Raw genomic sequence first — 20,434 nt, forward strand, 5'->3', positions numbered from 1 at the left:
GCTTCGGTCGCTGCTCCTGCACGCTCCCGGCATTCTGATGTTAACAGGAAGTGACGTCACGTGTCTTCTTCCTGAGTTATTTGGGGTTATTTTGTATTCCACGCAACACAAACCCACAAAGAAGAGACTAGACCGCAGAAACGGTGGAGAATACTTTAGAAACAAATATTGGGTTAAAGTTCAACGGCGCTTTTAAGAAATCAACAGCGAGCTTACCGATAATCCTTTAAAAATCAAAGTCCTATTTTCCCTCGCAGTCTTTGTGCCGTTCCTGCAGCAGCCATCTGTTCAGGTTGCTGTTCAGTCAAAACCTTTAGATAGGAGCTGCTGATTGCCCAAATTGAACACACCTGGTGGAGTGCTCAAAGCTGTGCAAAGTCTTACAGCATGGGTCTCCAATCCTGGTCCTCAGGGCCACCATCCTGCAGGTTTTCCTTGTTTCCTTGTGGTGGTATGGATATATCTGAGAAAATCCATAATGAATTCAAACTTGCTCACCCAAAACTCACTGAATGTGCGTTCATTCCACCCTCGAAAACTACTGGTTCAGATAAATCTTTGAACGCAAACATGAAAATAAACTCTGTTTAGATTTGGTCTTTGTGGATTTTGAAGTGAGCTCACCACCCCGTTTTATAATTGATTTTAAACTTTTATTGTTCACTTTTAAAGCTCTTAACAGTCTTGTTCCTCCTTGTTTATCTGATCTAGTATCTGTTCGGCTGAGGTTTTTAAACTCTAGTTTAGTTTATGTTATATTGTAGTTTGGTTCTCCTCAACTTATCTTTGGTTTATCTTTAGGTTAAATGTCTCTTAGCCAGCGTCTCCTGGACCTCAGGCTTTTTGTCTCCATCACTGAGCTTCTGGCAGATATCCGACTCTTCCTCATGGCAGAATAGTTCATTTAAATCGGTTGGTTTTCTGTACAAACCCCGGCTTTTAAGCACAGTCCACAAACTGTCCATCGGGTCGAGCTCAGGGATTTGGACAGGTCCTACAAGAAACTTAATGTTAGCCTGATTTATCCAATCAGAAACCAGAGATGATGTGCTGGGATCGTAGTCCAACTATGTCCAAATTACACAGCTGGGTGTCCCGCGGGCTGATGATTTGATGTGAAGTTAAAGAAAGAGGAGACAGTCCACCTCTTTACCGCCCGTTAGCAGCTGCTTCGGTGTTCTCACACTGACTCATCCAAACCACTGCTTGTCTTCAGCTCAGTCTTTGTCCCGTCCAACCACCAGAAGACATGTTGTCCTTGAGGACAGCTGCAGGTTTGTCTCAGTCCATGTTGATGTAGAGACACCGGTGTCCCAGCAGGCTCCAGTTCATGACAGACTTGTGTGTATTTATGTATAATATTTATAATTTTGACTCAGCGTAAAGCAGAGAAAATCCACAACAACTTCAAACTTGTTTTTAAAAATCCCTGAAGTTTTATGTTGTGTAATCGTTCCACTCTGGATATTAAACAGTTCAAATAAATCATTAAACCTCCAAATAAATAAATGTCTGTGACGAGTTAATGGAAACGTCTGACTCTTCTCTACCAGAGCATGTTGGGACAACTTGTTGTTTTTTTCCCAGATGGCCATTTTGACTTATTTATAAGGACTGAAGGACCACACTTTGAATTAAAAACACATCAGTGAGCCACACCGGTGCATTTTTACATCATTACACAGTTAAATGTGCCAAATAAAGCCACAATGAGCTTCCTCTGTGAATAACCTAAAACCTACTGACTGGTATGATGACATGACATGAAGGAAATGTCTGCAACGTAAAAAAAAACTGACCTTATGAATGCATTAATGCTGTTCGTTAGGGGTTTTGGTTGGAAACTCTGGGGAAATTACAGAAAAAAGGAATATAATGTATCTGGAGGAAGTCTAGTGACCCCCAGTGGCTGTAATTGTAATTACATGATGAGGCAGAACAAATGACAGATGGATAACTCTGAGGATCATCTGGTTTTGATCCTAAAAACGAATAAATTAAACGTTAAAACTTCTCCCGCTCCTCTTCCTCTCAGGTTATGTGGTCCTGGTGTTGATCGTCATCATCATCATTATTCTGTGCGTCATCCTCTTCATGCTCAGGAGGGCGTCCAGGGTAAGGCAGCAATAAAGAAACCTTTTTTATTTAATTTGTCTTCTCACACGTCTTCTGACATGTTACCATCTAGGCTGACAAAGTTAGGGTCAGGGGGCCCACCGTGGGTCACAAAACACCAAGTCGGGGGTCCAGATTGGATCATAAATAAAAATCAATTAGTATAATATGACTTTTAGCTTTTGTCATTGGTTTTATTTATTTACTTTGTTAACATTGTTGTGATTTTAGGAATCAAAAGTTAAAAAGTTTGGGAACAACGGATCTAAGATTACCAAAAAACAAACTCTAATTGTTGTTCTTTGTTTTCCAGACGTACTCGTTCGATCTCCAGCGTCCCTCCTCGCCGTCCCGCCATCTGGACGAGCCCACCGGGACATTTGGACAGGTCTACGTGGACGACCTGGGTAAGGTTCTGTCTCAGCACCTACATGCCTTCAAACAGACGTTCACCATCAGTCTGAGCAGGAGTCTGTTTTGGTTTTCATGTGGTTATTTTCAGACCGACCGGCTCCGAAGGATATCCCGATGACTGAAGACATTACAGCCGCACCAGTGGCCAACGGCACCAGTCCAGAACCGGAGGAGAAGGGCTCCAGTGACGAGACCGGTACCAATCAAGTTACTTGTCTTTTGTTGTTCCCTTTCCAGGGTTCTTGTAGATCTCTTATGTTTATTCTCCAGCTTTATTCTGCCCCGCCCACTCACACCTGTTCCTTGTAATCATTAGTCTCACCTGTTACCTTTTACCTCATCGGTCCCAGTTCAGTCCTCATTAGACTCTGTCTGCGTCTCTTTTGTTTTTGTTCGTTTTTATTAAATCTTTAAACTTTCCATCCAGTCCTCCTGTCAGTCTGCGTCTTTGTGTCCAACCTCAACTAAACTGTGACGGTTTGTTATTGTTGAAATGTTGACTTAATTGTACCATGACGTGTAGAACACACGTGTCAAACTGAAGGCCCGCGGGCCAGATCCGGCCCTCTGTTACATCTCATCCGGCCCTCCAGTCTGGGTCAGATCAAGTCTCTGATTCTTGATTCTTTTTTTGCTTAAAAAAACTGAAGTTTTCTCTGACAGTGACTTAGAAGCCAACAATATATAGTTTTAATTTCTGTATGATCAGGTTTTTGTCTGTTTTAATGTTAAAAACTTCATTTAAAAGCTGAGTGAGGCGTAAGAAATGACAGCTAATGATGAGCTTTTTGAAGTTTGATCTGTTTGTCTGTGTTCATTAAAGTCTGTTTGCTCTAAATTCTGTATAATCTGTAACTGGGAGAAGGTCATTGATATTTCCATATGAATGATTTGACATAATACATCTAAAACTAATTAATTTATGTATTTTTAATAAATATTGATCGTGATTGGCCCTTGGCTAGGACCAAATTTTTAAATTTGACGCCCTTGCGTTTGGTTTGACCCCCCTGCTGTAGAGCAAATAGTTCAGAGTAACTTTTAAATGGCTTCAATGTCTAAGAATTTTCTACAAGCGGACTCAACTTGTGTTACACAACAAACAACAACCATGTCTCATTACTAACCTTTCAGTGTAATTTCTAACTCTGGACTAACAGGGATTTGTCTCTTTCAGCGGTTCCTCAGGAGCAGCCAGAAGCAATCGATGTGCCGAAGTCCCCGTCCAGCAGCTTCACTTCTTCACTGGATGAGGACAAAACTGAGAAACTGTCCGTCAAGCTGAGCAGCAACAACTTATTCTTCGATGCAGCCGAGGAGCCGCAGAACGAAAACAACAATCACCCACGTAAGAGCTCCCAGAAACCTGATCTTCTTCTACAAACTCAGTCAGCATCATTATGCATTAAAAACGGGGTTAAAACGGGAATATATTTAAAGGAAAATGGAACAAAGTTATTAAAAGTTAAAGATTTAAAGGTTGACATGATGCAGAATGTTAAAATGAGAAAATATTCATTCATTAATGTTGACATTATTGACAAATTAAGTTAATTTTGACCTTAAAGAATAAAATACTGAAATCCTCAGATATTTTCAGACCATCAGTGTTCAGAAAATGTTTAAATCTATATATTTTTTACCTTTCTTCCCAGTGGCCGGCTCCAGTTACCCGTTTGTGGAGATCAACCTGGACGAGCCGGCGTGGTGCGACGAGCTCCTCGCGTCTCAGCCTTCCTCCTCCGTCTGTCCCTTCTCCTCTTCCTCTTCCTCTTAGCACCTTTAATCGACGACCTTCAACATCCACACGGGAGGAACGAAGAGTTAAAGTCTTAACGCCTTCCTGCCAACTTGAAAACAAGCTGTAAAGTTAACTTTTTTTTATTTGTTTTATTTGCAAACGAGGTTACCAAGGTTGACCAAGACACCCTTCAGTTCTCTAACATCTTCATAAAAACACATTTAACTTAGAGGAAAAACAAACTATTTTTTATTGAACTACTTAGAATAATGTCCTGTTTGTAAGATAACTGTAGATTCTTTAAAGCTCATGATTTGTTTGGAGTTTCTGATAAAACTGTTTTTCAAACTATAAAGATAAGTTAGTGAACTTATATAAATCTGTCATAACTGCTGGAACCAGGGTCACCTTTGAGGGATAATTGGTCTTTAAGTCTCCTGGGAACATCTGGGGACTCCCCAGGAGGATCTGGACAGATGGAGGTCCGGGTTTCCCTCCTGGACCTTCTGCCTCCATGACCCGACCAGACGGCTCCCTTTGAAACTGCGACGATCGATCCACGTTCTCCACGCAGAGTTAAATATTCGCTCTCTGGTCACAAAGCGAGAAGCATCTGTTTCCATCGTGGTCCGGCCTGCTGGACCTCGAGGGAAGACGGGTGGAGGTGGTTGGGGTCCTGCACAGCTGCTGGTGGCGTCTCCTCCTCCTCCACAGCCTGGTTATTCAGAGCTTCAGTCTCAGATCAGATCAAATCTAGGATTATAACTCTGAAATCATGTTTCAACTTGTGGTTTCTCTGTAGTCTACATCCGTTTACATCCACACTGTGGAGAATCTAACATGTCAGCGTATTCATGCAGATGGATACAGGAAAAGCCTTTTTAATGAGCTCTAACATCGTGGCGGAACCAGGTGGTGGAGAACATCGTTCTTCTGTGCGAAGGACTTTTATTCTGTTAGACTCGGCTTTTACACCAAACTTTTTATGATTTTGTTATTTTAACTAAAATATCAAACTATTTGGTTACTGCTAATATTTGTTTTCTAGTCAATGCTTTAGATCAAACTTATAAAAAGACTGTAAAGAGCTTTATTTTGTACATATATTTGTTTTTACAAACTTTACTGGATGTGATGTTTGCTGCCGCTCACTCTCTTCCGGATAAAATCGTCTCAAAGATGATTTCTGGTAATCGATGCTGAAAACTGATGAAGTAGTTTTGTTAAATCTGGTCCATGAGGGCAGGTGAGGCTGCGCCCCACCTAAAAAACAATCCTCCGCCCCACAAAGTAGTTCCTCCTAATAAACAGTGAATGCCTTCATCCCTCAGCTTGCTGTGTTTTGTTTTGTTCGGAGAGTTTTGGACCCGTTGGCAGCTGCAGGTACAGGTGAGCAGATCTAACACGCCTCCTGTCGGCAGAGATCAGGACTGCAGGACAGCTGTGGACACATTCTGCTGAGTTTCTGTTTCTGAGACTAAAATGAGGACAGAAATGATCTGTCAGCAGCTTGGAGCAGACAGACAGAGGTCAGCCTCAGGAGGATCTGATTGGTCTGATTCTGCTGGAGGCTGCAGGTTCAAGCCCACAATGGGCTGAAATAAAAGCTTTAATATATATATTTATATATGCCAGCATCACTTCTACAGTTTTATGTTTATTAGAATTTTCTCACAGAAGTTTTTCCAACATTTACCTTTGATGACCTCAGGTATTAATGCAGAAATATGACTTCCATGTGCATGTGTCCCTGTCCTGGTGTCCCTGTGAAGGACTGGAGACCTGTCCTGGTGTCCCTGTGACGGACTGGAGACCTGTCCATGTGTCCCTGTGGTGGACTGGAGACCCGTCCATGTGTCCCTGTCCTGGTGTCCCTGTGACAGACTGGAGACCTGTCCATGTGTTTTTTTTAATTCCCGTCTGATTTACTTTGTCTCCTCAGATTGTTTTAATCTGACAAAGTTTGACCTTTGACCTTTAACCAGAGCTGTAAAGTCGACAAATAAAAACAAATTCATTAAAAGTTCTTCAGACAGAATAAAACTCTCAGGTTTGATGACATCAAGGTTTTTATTACTGAAAATAATGTCATTTATATATTTTTAAAAAGTACAGTAAAGGTTAAAAATAACATGCTGGTGTAGATTCTCAGTCATCCAGGCCATGGTAAATTCAAAAAAAGTTAAAAAACAAAAACAACTGGACTTCTATTCTGTAGCTGAAGACGTTTCGCTTCTCATCCGAGGAGCTTTCTCAATTCAGAANGTCACATGAGTGCAGGTGTTGATTGGAGTGAAACTGACTGGGGATCAGGCCTAAAGCTCCATTATATGTTTTTGAAAGCTGAAATCTGAGACCTCCTCCTCTGTTTAATGTTGGTTTCTCCTTTTAGACATAAATGGCTTCTTTTACCCCCCTCTCGAACCATCTGTCTTCTCGGTCCAAAATAAAACGATAATAAAAATAACCTGTTATTTTATCTTAAAAAGCTCTTTTATTTGGGTTCTGCTCAGTTCTGCGCATCGAACAAACTCTGCTCCGGGTTCTGATTTGGACTTTAAGTTTCTGCATCGTGTCTCGGTCCACAGAGGGTCAATGTGACCCAAAAAACCCACATCTGCTCATAATTTCATGGCATAAATTAGAAAAACTCTCAGTTACAAAACTAATTAGCCTAAAATTTACGGTTCAGTGATTCATAAAGACTTGAAATAAATTCTTTAGTTAATTCTAAAGAATATATCCTTCCATTATGAGGAAATCTCTTCTCTTTTAGACATTTTTTTTTTAGTTTTTTGCCTGTTTAGCTGCTAAATTAGAAATTCCCCCAGGTTTCAAAACCAGCCTTTCTGATTTAACAACAACTTCGTATTTAAATAAACTTATGCAAATTTGGACCCTTTGAGGCTAAAACATCTACTGGATCTCTTTCCAGAACAGATTAAATTCACAGTTCCTTTATGTTCCCGACGGGACCGAGTTACGTCTTCGAGTTTGAGTGATACGATACACGATGTAAAATATGACAACTGTCAAAACTGGAGTTCCCACGACCAAAAGGATCCAATTTTTCCATCCGCTTCCCGACTCTGGTCCTCCTGGTTTGGAATCTGTGTGAAGAAAACGTGTTAGAGTTTCCACCTGAGGTCCTAGTTTCAGAGGAGCATTAAACAGATACTCCAGTCAGCTTTAAAGGGATCTTCTGTCTAATAGTTAGTGTGGAGAAGGATGGGTTAACGGCTGAACAAATAGGGGCCTTTTTCAGGCTTAGAAACCAACTTTTTCTCAAAAACATGGCTGTGAAAGGACGCAACATTAGCTAATCTTAAAGCAGACGTTCGGTTAACGCCGGGGTCTCCAGTCCAGGTCCTCAGGGCCACCATCCTGCAGGTTCTCCTTGTTCCTCTGCTCCAACACACCTGATTCAGAGGTTAAATCACCTCTTCTTGTTCTGCAGAAGCCTGTTAATCACCCATTGACTCAGATCAGGTGTGTTGGAGCAGAGAAACAGGTAAAACCTGCAGGATGGTGGCCCTGAGGACCAGGGTTGGACGCTCCTGGTTTAACGTATTCCGGTCATTTTGAAGTGGAGCTCGGTGGGAAAGCTCTGAACAGTTAATATCTTATCTGTAGCAGACAGCTCGATGAAGGTCAGAGAAACAGAGTTTATATCCAACAGAACTGATGAGCTAAAATTTATGTTTGGTTGATTATTTATTATTTCTTTTGTAACAATGCTTTATGGAAACAAAGATTAAACTGCAGGAAAGCTTGTTTATTTCCTCCTAAATGGGTCAGGTTTAGGGTTTGTTTGGAAAATGCACGTGTGGGTTCTGCTAGCTACTTGTTTTAGCTTCTGTTCTCCACCTTTTAGCTTTCACAACTCATCGAAGGAAGTCAGCGCTCAGCGTTCACACTGCATATTCACAGAAAACACACTTTCTAAAGCTTCCTTTGGCTTTTAGTTGCAATTAATGGTTGAGGATGGAGATTATGACCCAGAGCTGTCGGCCTTAGCGGAGGTTTTGCGCTTTCTGTGCGTCTCTAGTTTTTTCTGACTCATCACCAACATTATGTGTTTTTTGTGGTGGAGGCGATTCTATCAGTGACAACAACTTGAAAGAAATGAGTGGTGAAGCAGAAAGGTAAATTTATTCCCCTACCGCCCATTCCCAGCACCCACACAACCTCTAAGACATGAAACCATTACATCATGCCCTCGCTCTTCGCTTGCAACAGAGCTGACTGATGACAGTCAGATAGTTTCTCAGATAGGTTGAGTTTTACCTGCAGTGGTTGGAGAGCACGGCGTGCTTCTTGACTCGATTCCAGATGTTACGTTGAGGAGAAAATATTCTATGAGGGGGAGCACAGCTTGTATCAGTTTTTTACTTTAAATCAAATCAAACTAAATGAAATCGGAGTCATCTTACCGGACATTTCCAGCCCCCACCTCCTGGACCTCTGGTCATAGTTACCGACCAGATAACAGACGTAGTTCCCGGAGTCCGTGGCCGTGACTCGGGACAGATGGAGTCTGACTTCTGCCTTCCTGGGAGCCTGTCTGTCGAAATCAACCCGTCCTGCAAACTGCTGGTGCTGAAGAACTGGAACTCCCCCCATAATTTCATACAAAACCTTAACGTGGTCCGAGTGAAGCTCGCAGATCATGTTCATGAGCGCGACTTCAGTTTTCATCCCAGTGGCCCATTTGATGGTGACGTTCTGGTTTTCCTTCGCCTCGTAGATGGTTACCACGCCACAGAGTCCTGCAAGGTGAGAGAGAGAGTTCAGATCAACAGGATCTTTATGTAGAACCGGTCTTATTTACAGGAAAAACAAACGAAGTGGAAACTGACCACAGAGATCACAGACGAAGATTAGGACAAGGAGCTTCTGCATCTTGGTCTCCTGCAAGAAAAACACATCTGTACTGTAAGAAGTTTTATTAAATTCAATCGTTTTTAGTCACTCTTATTTTAAGATGAACAATAAGAATCAATAAATGAAAAACAGTTTTCAGACTCTTAAACTTTTTTACATTTTGCTTTTTGTTTCAGGAAATCAGGAGGGATTTTATTGTAACTAATAAAACACTAAATAACTCATTTCAGGTTGGATCTTTTTCAAACAGCTGAAGCTTAGTTAAACTCAGACAAAGTTCAAAATCTTTTACCCATTTAAAAAATAACGGCAGCATCATGATGTGGGATGAGGGTTTTTTTAACGACAGGAGCTGAAATCATTCTCTGGAGGACTGAGCGAAGGTTGAACTCCAAGAATACAACAAACACAGGAGACCGAAGGTCTCACAGGGACCAGAACCTGAACCTGGACCCGAGACCCAAACCAAGCAGAACTTTGCTCTGGATCAAACCTGGTTGAGTCGAGAACAGGAGAAACTTTAATGAAGCCGGACTTTGATCAACAGGTCTCCCAACCCCTCCAGGATTTCGTGGGGCATTTTCCTAAAAGTTGCGATGAAAAGTTGCAATTTTTTTTTACTAAAATCAATAAACAACCATAACTTTTAATATCTAAACCAAAAATACTTCCTAGTTTTGTAAGATAATTCCCAAAAAACATTGACATTCTCAAAAGGTGCTTTATTTGAGAACTTTGAGAGCTTCTAAACTGACATTCATGAGCATTTCTGGATTGTCCCTGGTCTGCAGCTCTCCTCACATGTTTTGCAGACACAAAGTGTTTGTCGATGCGTTTATGTTCCATGATTACACTGCAGGATGTGCAAAACAGCTGCAGCTGGGGAGGAAACTGGTTTGCTGAAATCTTTGTGAGCAAATGTGAAGCATTAGCGGCCATTTTGGCTTCGGTCGCTGCTCCTGCACGCTCCCGGCATTCTGATGTTAACAGGAAGTGATGTCACGTGTCTTCTTCCTGAGTTATTTGGGGTTATTTTGTATTCCACGCCACACAAACCCACAAAGAAGAGACTAGACCGCAGAAACGGTGGCGAATCACTTTAGAAACAATAAATATCGGGTTAAAGTTGCAGGAAAGTTGCGGCGTTTTGGGCAAAGTTGCAAAAAGTTGCGATTTCGCGGGGTTTGCTTGATTTTGCGTTAATAGTTGCGATCGCAACATCGCGAAATCCTGGAGGGTCTGATCTCCAGGTTTCCCCTCGTTTTCTGTCCATAAACTGACAATTTTCAGAAGAACCTTTTTAACAGCAACCAAACTCTGACCTATAAACTAACTGAGAGGCACAAATATCCCTTCAGGAAACCATAACTAACTACAATAAAGGACGTATTGTCTTCTATGTAAAGATTACTCTGAAACATAAATAAAACGATCAGGGAACTTTTACATCTGTACATTAATCTTGTAAAAATAAGCAGCCAGCTGGTTGAACTAATATTAACACAAGGCTGGAAGGTTTTCCTGCAGCTCTGCACTGAGATCACTAATTAATCTCAGATGGATTTATAAACAGGTTCAAGTCTTCCATAAGATTTCTGCAGCTTTTCTGGGACACTGGGAACCAAAGGCAGCCGGACTTCTTTAATTCTTGAAGACGTTTTCCCGTCTCATCCGAGGAGTTTCAGAATTATAAACTCTGAACTGAGAAAGCTCCTCTGATGTAAACAAAAACATCTTCATAAATAAAAACAGTCCAGATTCCTACGATGGATGACTGTTCAGGTTTGGATTCAGATCCGTCGTGAAACCAGGTCCTGATCTCTGAATGCACCAGCTTACCCTTTATGGTTCTGATGGAGCTCGCTCCCCCGGACCATGACTGCCGTTTGCTCCAGAAGAACCCAGGAGGACCAAACCGTCGGGTCAACAGAACCGCAGGGAACAGCAGAGAGAGGCAGCTCCAGGCCTTAAAGGTGTATCTGAAGACCTGAAACAGGAAGACTGATGAATGGAGGAGAAGCATGTCGGTGTTAATATTTAAGAAAAAGTGTGATGTTCAGAGCAACTACAGGGGAATGAAGATGATGAGCCACACGATGAAGATCTGGGAGACAGCTGTGGAAGCTGGACTTAGGGTCCACTGTCCAGGAGGACGGGGACGGTGGTAAAGAGGTGAAGAAGAGAGTCCAGGCAGGATGGAGTGGGTGGAGAAAAGTTTCAGGAGCTATTTGTGACAGAAGGGTGGCAGCAAAGGTCAAAGGTCAAAGGAAAGGTTTCAGTTTTGGTGCATATATTAAAGAATAGTTCTAGCTTGCCATCTGTAAATCCATGTGAAGAATCTGGTCCAAACAAAACAAAAAAAATGACCTAAAGGTCAGAGATACACATTAAGAATTTCATTTAAAAAAATAAATTTCAAAACACTTAAGCAGAGAAAGAAAAAGACATTGCTAGCTACATTCTTTTCAATTGATTTTACCGGCATACGAACTTCATTGCCGTTTTAATGTCAATACAAAAAGTGCCAAACAATGCTCAAATATAACCAATACACCAGTCAACAACTGGGTGCACATATCAGACATTTGTCCACATTTTGGCTCCCATTATAGATCCTAAAGTTACTGTTTTACCTTTCCAGCGGGGTGAGGATGTTTTAACGTCAATGCGTGGCCCAGTGGCTATTTAACAGCAGAATCCCAATGGAGTTCTGAATTAGCAGCGCCACTAATTCATGTAACTGAGTTTGGAAATGCAGATTTAAGAAGACAGATGCCCAACAAAGCCACAGCCACAGTGGAGACGGAGGAGGAAGTAAACTGTGGCCTGTGGTTTCAAAGAAAAAGTCAGAGAGTTTGGGTAAGTACGCCCGCAAAAATAAAAGTCATCTGACTTATTATGGGTCACAGGAGGGATGAGGATGGACAGAATGAGGTCATCAGAGGTCCAGCACAGGTTGAAGGACTGGGAGATAAAGTTAGAGAGGACATGTGCAGAGGAGGGACAGAAGGATGTTAGAGACAAAGAGGACAGATTTAGATGGAGGAGGACTCGCTGGGGAGACCCCTGAAAAGGGAACAGCTGGAAGAAAAGATTTTTGGTTTCATATAATCAGGACCTGTATGCAAAAACAGAAAAAAAACAATCTTTTACTGCCTGATGTTGTATTTCAGCTGGATGTTGTTGTACTTTGACTCTAAGGAGGTATTTGAGTCTGCAGAACAGCTTCTAACACAAGCAGAACAAATGTTGGAAGAAAAAACCTCTATGATCCAACACACACACACACACACACGTGAGTTAATTTAAAACACGCTGTCAGCATTTCTTTTAAAACTCGAACCCTTAAAAGGGCTTACAAAAGGAAGGAGCTCTTAGAAGACTCTGATAAGCTGAAGCTTTTCATGCTGGGTGAACCTCTGCACCACAGACAGGAAGCTTCAGTGAAACAGCAAACCGCTGGTTGGAAAACGGGTCCAAATCAAACGAACCTTTCTGCCGTGTGCAGACTCACTGCACTCCACTGAAGAGATCTGAACAGCAATTTATAGAGGTTTTTAGGTCTTTTTCACCCCACAAAAACTTAAAGAAAATGTGTTTTTTTTTTTTTAAGTGGGAGAGCGCCGAGGTGAGAGTTATAAAAGACGTAAATCAGCAGAGTTTGAGGAACTGAAATCCTCTTCAGTTCAGGAGGAAAGACGGGCTTCACCGAACAGGAGGAACAATAAAACCTCCTCTGAAACTCAAACCTCACTGAGACGTCGACTCGTTGTCGACCCTGAAGCCACCGTGCCGTCAGTGATCCCTCAGTCTCAGGTGATCAGCCATAACAATCTGAATTCATCTACAACCTGACGACAAAATCAGGATTAATTTAAACAGATGCAGTGAATCTTATGGTCCTCAGGGCCTCCATCCTGCAGGTTTTCCTTGTTCCTCTGCTCCAACACACCTGATTGAATCAACAGGTGATTAACAGGCTTCTGCAGAACAAGAAGAGGTGATTTAACCTCTGAATCAGGTGTGTTGGAGCAGAGAAACAAGGAGAACCTGCAGGATGGAGACCCTGAGGACCAGGACCAGGGTTGGAGACCCCTGCTCTACAGACTGTAAAAAATATAATCATCTGAAAGAAAAATGTCTTTGAGTTGTAAGTTTTTACACATCAACTCAAAATGTTGTACCTGAAATATAATTAATACAGCCTCAGGTGAACACATTAATTCATGAAGTCATTATTTAACAAATCAAACAATAAGCTGAAGGCCCAGCCCTCTTTAGAGGAACGCATGTCGCCTCTTTTTCTGCTAGAATATTAAACCATTAGAGCCATTTTGTCTTATCTGACGCTCAGAGTACGTCTGATGGATGACTCTCAGCTACTACCACACAAAAAACGCCTCTCCGTACCTGTAAACCTTTGTGTTGGATCAGCTGTTGCGGCCATCTTAAACTGGATTGACCCTAAATGTTAATTAGTTGCAGACGTACACACAGGGAATATTTCCTGAAAGTTTCACCGGAATCCGGCCAGCGGTTCGTGAGATATTTTGCTAACAGACAAACAGTTCATGCCAAAAGATTTGATAACAGCTCTCGGTTAGTTTTCAAATACATAAGATGAGGAGCAGTCTCAGCTACTACCACACCAAAGTTTAGGTTAATACATGTAAAAATAACTGAGTTGTAGCCATTTTAGTGTTCTCTGAGGTCGATTAGCTGCGGCGGACATCTTGGATCCGGTTGACTCCAAAAGTTAATCAGTTGTAGATTTTCATCCAATGATTGGTTTCCCAAAGTTTCATCAAAATCCGTTCGGTTGTTCAGGAGATATTTTGCTAACAGACAAATAAATAAATAAATAAATAAATAAATAAATAACACGCACACACGTAAAACATGATCGCCCGCCGCCGCAGCTTTAAATGAGGCTCTTTCCTCAGAGAATATTCTGACGTGACCGGTTTTTATTTGTTTTATATAAAATAAATTAACGGGAACATTTTTGCGCATTCAGTGGTTTTTCAGATAAGAGATAAAAAGTCGTGCACGCGGCAGCGAGCACATGATGAAGGTTAATGTTGTTCGGTTACCTGACGAGCCTCACCTGGATCAGCAGGACGGAGAGTCACACCGGCAGAGCGTCCGCGCGCACACAGGAAGTCACGGAGGAACAAAGTTCCGAAAAGCGCTCCATCACTGCCGACACGCGCCAGCCAATCACAGACCGGCACTGCGCGTGACGTCACCGCCAAGTTAATTAAACCCAGATCACTGGAGAAGACGGGGTGACGCGCGGAAACGTGATTGGCTGCCGGAAGATTTTGGCGCTGCGTTGTGCGCGCGCAGCCCGTTCGGCTAAAATGGATCATGGCTCATTTTCTGAATATAAAATACGATTTTTCTCCCTCCTAAAATGACTCAAAGAGCCTATATTACATTTAATTTCCTTTGTTTTTAAAAATAAAATACACTAAAATGGAGTAAATTTTTTATAAACTGAACATTAAGCAGTTTAATTTGGTCATATTGGTTTTAATATTACAGTTTCTCAAAGACATTTTTCTTTAACATTCTTACATTTTTCATAAATGTGCTATTTTAATCTTTTTTTTTGAGCTGGTTGATTCATTTGCAAGCAAATATTGTTTTTCTCTGACAGGTTCCGATCATTTACAGACGCTTTTCTGGGTCCAACTGAAGCGTCAGGAGCTGAAATCTGTAAAACAGAATCTCTCGGAGCGAAAAAAAAAACAGAAATGATCCTAAAGAATTACTGAAGGTGGATAACGGATTGAAGCTGCAGAGTTTCAGTCTTTATTTTTATTTATTTTTTTAGCTCAATCCAGTTATTTGGAGGCAGCAAACAGAAATAAGACACGACCGAAGGTGGTGCGAGCTTTTGGGACAAACAATGAGATAAAATGACTAAAAATGTAAATTACAGCTTTGGTTGGAAACGTTAAGAAGAGACGCAGCTGCCAGGAAGAAGACAGCGAGGACACATGGATGCAGTTAGAGAGGACATGGAGGACAGAGGACACAGAGGACAGAGTTAGATGGAGGAGGACGACTCGCTGTGGAGACGAGTCCAGAATAAACGAAGGCATGAAGGAGTTCTGGCTGAGCTGTGGAAACAAACTGAAGGTGAGACAAAACTCGGCCGATCATTTTGTTCTTCACAGAATGAGTGAAAGAGGTTTTCATGGGGATGAAAATTAACCTTTGGTTTAACTTTGGGGACTCTTGTGTTGATATGAACGGCAAAAGTGTGAGCTGGCTACCCAAATACCCAAATATCTAAAAAAAAAGTACCGTCTGAGGTGATAACCTCATAATGTCAGGATGCTGTTAGAGAGATTGCAGGTTGTAGGCTGTTGAAATGTGACAGAAAGCTCCTTCAGCAGCGACACCAAGCAACAGAAGACAAGACAGATGTTTTTATGTATTAATTATAAGAATTATAAAGGTTGTGGAAAATCTTTAAGTTGAACATTCTGTGGTAAAGTCCTCAGAAATCTATCAAGCTTTAACTCGGGTTGTGTAAAAATCGTTAACCTGAATGATGTTTCTTCTCTGAGCTGCAGAGGCAGCTGTGGTTTTTCTGTTTTTCAAACTTTGTCAGAAGTCATACCACCTTGTTGTGAAGAGTTGCACATTCAGAAGTTTTTCTGTTTTTATTTCAAAGCCGTGCTCATTTAGAAAACACCATGAAGCGTAGTTTTATGGGTGTGTTTGTGATGCTCAGAGTAGTATTTTCTTTGTGTAACTGTAGTGGCACTGAAAGCCCACAGCCGGTGGTTTGGTTCCTGTTACGTGCCACTTGGCTCAGTCGGGCCACATCGTGGCAGGAAAAGACTTGGGTGGCGGACCTCAGAGCATCTTATTTTCATATTCCAAGAAGTTCTGAGTCATGCTGAAAACCACAAACTTGTGCAAAAAGCCTAAATGTGTGGCACCTGCAGATCTGAAGGGTTAAAGAGAGAAACTCGCAGCACGGACGCTGAAGACCTCAGAGTCTTTTTAATAACAATTATTTGCCTGACTTTGCAAATACAGCTGAGAGTTCAGGGTTTCCACCTGTGTCAGTGTCTAAAGCAGGATTATTGTAGAGTTTTAATCAGTTTTAATGGTGGAGAGAAGAACAGGAAATGTTCTGAATATTTTATTTTGAAGGGATGTTTGTTGTCAACAATAATAAAATTGGTCAGAATGAGCTTTAAAAGGAACATTTATTTAAACAGAAGCTGCAGACTCTGGGGTAAATGATCCACGTATGGAAAACCAAACATCCTGAATTATTTACACTTTTAAAGTAAAATAAAATTAAACTTTTATCATCCTTATTTTTAGAACAAGCTTCAAAATACATCCAGACACTTTGAAAGGGCTTTCAGAAACTGACGGAAATTCTCACTAATTGCATTAAAATATGTTAAATGTTGTTTTTTGAGTCACCCTACAGTTTTAATCCTATATGAGAAACTTGACCTTTACTGCTGTGGTACTTATTTGTCTGTGTGTGTGTGTGTGTGTGTGTGTGTGTGTGTGGGTGTGTGTGTGTCTAACTGATGAAGGTCTGATGGCAACGTACAAAAAAAAAGGGGAAATTACTCATATGACTGAACAAAATGACTGAAGTTTTTAAATGTGTACAATTTTACTATACTAAAAAAAAATACATGTGCTGCATGACAAACAAATGAAAATATTTCTTAAATAATAAACAGTGATGCTTTGATTTTCACTCCATAAATTTTATTCTTAGGGTTATAAAACAACACAAATATCTCATTTCTGCAGACACTTTGTTTTACGCATCGTGTCAAATAAAATCCTGACGTTTTTACAGCGAACAGAGAAACAGACATTTCTGAGTAAAGGTGGATTAGCAACAAATAAACACCATAAACTGCTTTAATCACAATATTTCTGTTTGGATGCAGAAACCCTTTTTATGAGAAGTTAGCTCACAACATTTGAAATCTAAAGGGACATTTCTCCTCTTTTACCACTACATAAAAGCTGCAAAACCCTTTTGAAGAGTAGAATAAAGATAAAAAATCAAAATAATGCAACTCATCATTAGGTTATACAGATATAAGTACTGAAACATTTATCAGTATTTTTTACAATTTGGGACAAACTGTTAAAAAGAGCAGGAAAACATTTTGTGTGTTTGATCAAATTTAACCACTGAATTAAGATCTATGTGAGTCTTTACTATATTTATGGTAAATTAATTAAATCACTTGGAAATAACAGAGCATATATTTGCATTCAGGTAAATTATTTGAGCAAACAGTTTGTTGGATGTTTGATTGTGACTCACTGAATTTTCCCCATAAAGACCCGAGTTTTCAGAATGTCCCCTGATTCAGGGGAAACTGTCAGAGAGAGTCTTCGTCTTGGATCTTCTGGGTCCTGTCGTACATCTTCACAAGGAGGAACTTCCAGAACAAAGATAAAAACACGACTGAAGCTGCAGCTCCTGCTGCCATCAGCAGCCCAAATAAAAGTCCGGAGCTGATCGTTTCTGGCTGTGGAGTCACAGGTTTCTGAGGCTGGGAGAGATCAGCAGCTGCTGCGAAGGACAAAACGTAAAGGAGATTTATGGAAATGCAAAGTATTTCTCAGCTGCAGACAGAGACACTGTTGCTGCTGTTTATGTGATTTAAAATGTGAATTTTGTTGAAGCAGCTGATTTGGAGCCATATAAGCAACAAAACAACCAAAGTGACTTGATTCTCAGATATCTGGAACCTGTATAACAGGGTTTGACTCTGCAGAATACAAACTATATATAATAAAGAACATGCTGAGAAAAATAATTGTGTTTTGGATCTCCAGAAACAAGCTCCTCCTTAGTTCATCTAAAATCTGCAGAATTGCTCACCTGTAACTTTGAGTCTGCAGGCCTCTGAGTTGTAGCCACCATCTGCTTGTACTTCACACACATACAGACCTGAATCATTAATCCTGAGTCTGGACACATGAAGTCTGATCCGTCCTTCTCTGAGGACGTCTTTGTCACTCTGGACTCGTCCTGCAAACTGTCCATCCTGAGACTCTGACACCTCAAGCCCTTCATGGACATGATACAGGACTGCCTCTCTGAGAGGAGCTAACAGACTGCAGAGGATAAACAGGTCTCTCCAGGATCTGTCAGCTTTGGTGCTGAAGGTCCACTCCAGGGTGATGTTGTGCTTCTCCTCTGCCTGATAGGAGCTCTGGGTCACATTCACTACAAATGTTGGTGCTGAGGAGACAGAGAGGGAAAGAGAGGAGCAGACACACTGAGAACTGGAACATGGGAGGCTTTAAACTCCATCTACAGAGGCTGAGGAAGATGGAAACTGACCACAGAGACATGAGGGGAGGATGAGGAGCAGCAGGACCATCTTCATCCTGTGAGAGGAGACAGCAGCACCTCAGGTCAAAGGTCACTCAGGACAACAAAAGATGCCGTCTCCTCCAGCATCTCTGAATGTCAGTTAACTCTGCCTGAAACACTGAGATGTTACCAGCCCCTCACATTTAATCTGCTGCAGAAACTTATATCCGCCACGAGGGGGCGCCAGTTTTATCTGATAAGGAAAAATAGTTGCTTTCCTGACCATCAGTGAGTCTGATCTGAGACCAGAGGCTTTCTCTACAGAAGCTAAGAAAATACAATTTAAATTCCCACTCTTTAAAAAGTGATCTGATTTTACATCATAGAGCTGCTTTGATCATTTGTGACCTGAGCTGCAAAATGAGTCACCCTGAGGAAACTTTTCAACATCCAGGTATTATTATTTTTAAATTCTGCATCTCAAAACCTTCAAAACGATTTGTAGTTTGTTGAAATTTGGTGATTTACCTGACAACAAGCTCGGTTTGTTACAGAGCTGGTTTGAAGTGATGTCATTGGGAATTCCAGTCCTATAGTTAAAAAGGGGAATCCTGTTATGACTATTATACAAACAAACAACCGAAAGAATAACCTCCTGGGTGAAAGGAACAGTCAAACATCAGAAGGAGCACAAGCTTAAATGATTAAATGATGAGGACAACTCTCTCAGACCTGCAGGACGTTTAGTATAAACGTTGCTGAGACGATCCTCGGACAGCCCAAGCTCTTCGAACCCTCGCCATCAGGCCGCCGCGAGGATGAGGAGGAGTTTCTTCACTCAGATCATGAGAATTAAACACTGCAGCAGTTTGTCACATTTTCACTGTAAGGACCAAACAACAAAAACTTTATCACCGAACTGCTTTGTTTATTAAATAATCCTTTTGTTATTACTTGTCTTTTAATTTGTTTTGGTGGTTTTAGAATGATGCACAACAACTTTTTTTACTGCATGTATTAAAAAGTTTTACTTTCCACCTTGTTGTTTCTGCAGCTGCTGGGATGAAACTTAAAAGTGTTTAAAAAGAATCTAACTCCTGATCGGTTCAGTTCAGACTGATTTATTGACAGGTTTAATAAAAAGGTGATGTTGGTCTTAAACAGACTCCACCTGTTACAGGAAACAGACTATGTTGAAGTCAAACTCACAACTTCAGCCTGACACAAATCTACACAGACGTTAAACCAGAGCAGCAGAAAACTGCAGAACTAATTTTACCAGAAAAGGCTTCAGCAACAGAATAAAAATAAAATATTTGACACTCACATTTGAAGACGGAGTGAAGTCTGCGTGTCTCCTCATGAAGCAGCTCGTCTTTATGACAGCTTATGCTTGAGGGAATATTTTGGCAGAACGATCAGAAAAATCCCCTCCATGGGTGTGGCGGTGGGAGATAACAAAATATGAAAAGCAAACCTCACAAATGAAAACAGGTGACTCTGAAACAGAACATGAGCAGAAAACCTAACAAAAGATTTACCAAAAATAACTCAAAGGCACAGATGTTTTTGTTGACAGTCTGTAAACCCACATAAACCTTGCCAACAAGGAAACAGGTTCCAGTTTTTCTAATGTTTGTCTGAGTCACATTAGTGGCAGCCAGCTGGACACTGTTCATTATGGCTGTAAAAAGAGCTTCAATAACAACAAGAAAATCAGTAAATCAAACAAGTGTTTCTGCTTTGTGTCACCTGATGGATGAAGGATGGGACTTTCCTGTCAACAGAAACAGACTTCAAATGCAAACTGAAACTAATGAAAACAGATCCTGTCAGGTAAGTTCAGAGTAAACAATCTGAGAGCTTCACAGAGGCAGAGATCGTCTGACGGGGATCAGCAGACCTGCAGGGTCAGGGTCAGGTGTCGGTTCAGACCTGCAGGGTCA

At 41.2% G+C, this 20,434-nt stretch overlaps 2 protein-coding genes across 5 annotated transcripts in view; one reads left to right on the top strand and one right to left on the bottom strand.

Moving 5' to 3' along the window:
• Positions 1-5,593, top strand: part of LOC108250925 — a 12,821-nt gene extending 7,228 nt beyond the window's left edge. The window contains exons 6-10 of the mRNA XM_017441027.3: positions 2,036-2,115; positions 2,429-2,522; positions 2,618-2,725; positions 3,707-3,877; positions 4,185-5,593. Of these exons, the coding sequence (XP_017296516.1) occupies positions 2,036-2,115; positions 2,429-2,522; positions 2,618-2,725; positions 3,707-3,877; positions 4,185-4,306 (575 nt within the window). The 3' untranslated portion in view covers positions 4,307-5,593. The remainder of the gene's footprint in view (positions 1-2,035; positions 2,116-2,428; positions 2,523-2,617; positions 2,726-3,706; positions 3,878-4,184) is intronic.
• Positions 5,594-16,895: 11,302 nt separating this feature from the next.
• The window catches only part of LOC108250926, a 17,212-nt gene continuing 13,673 nt past the window's right edge, over positions 16,896-20,434 (bottom strand). Inside the window, exons 1-6 of one of the 4 annotated variants that reach the window (XM_025002781.2) lie at positions 19,816-19,905; positions 19,221-19,371; positions 19,017-19,078; positions 18,516-18,562; positions 18,051-18,413; positions 16,896-17,735 (exon numbers count right to left, since the gene is read on the bottom strand). In XM_025002781.2, the coding sequence (XP_024858549.1) occupies positions 17,545-17,735; positions 18,051-18,413; positions 18,516-18,561 (600 nt within the window). In that variant the 5' untranslated portion in view covers position 18,562; positions 19,017-19,078; positions 19,221-19,371; positions 19,816-19,905 and the 3' untranslated portion in view covers positions 16,896-17,544. Of the gene's footprint in view, positions 17,739-18,050; positions 18,414-18,515; positions 18,611-19,016; positions 19,079-19,220; positions 19,372-19,815; positions 19,906-20,434 lie in introns of those variants that run through there. The other 3 variants (XM_037976504.1, XM_037976505.1, XM_017441028.3) reach the window with 3 other exon arrangements.

This window comes from Kryptolebias marmoratus, linkage group LG7 (genome assembly GCF_001649575.2).
Source record: "Kryptolebias marmoratus isolate JLee-2015 linkage group LG7, ASM164957v2, whole genome shotgun sequence".
NCBI classification, from domain to species: Eukaryota; Metazoa; Chordata; class Actinopteri; order Cyprinodontiformes; family Rivulidae; genus Kryptolebias; species Kryptolebias marmoratus.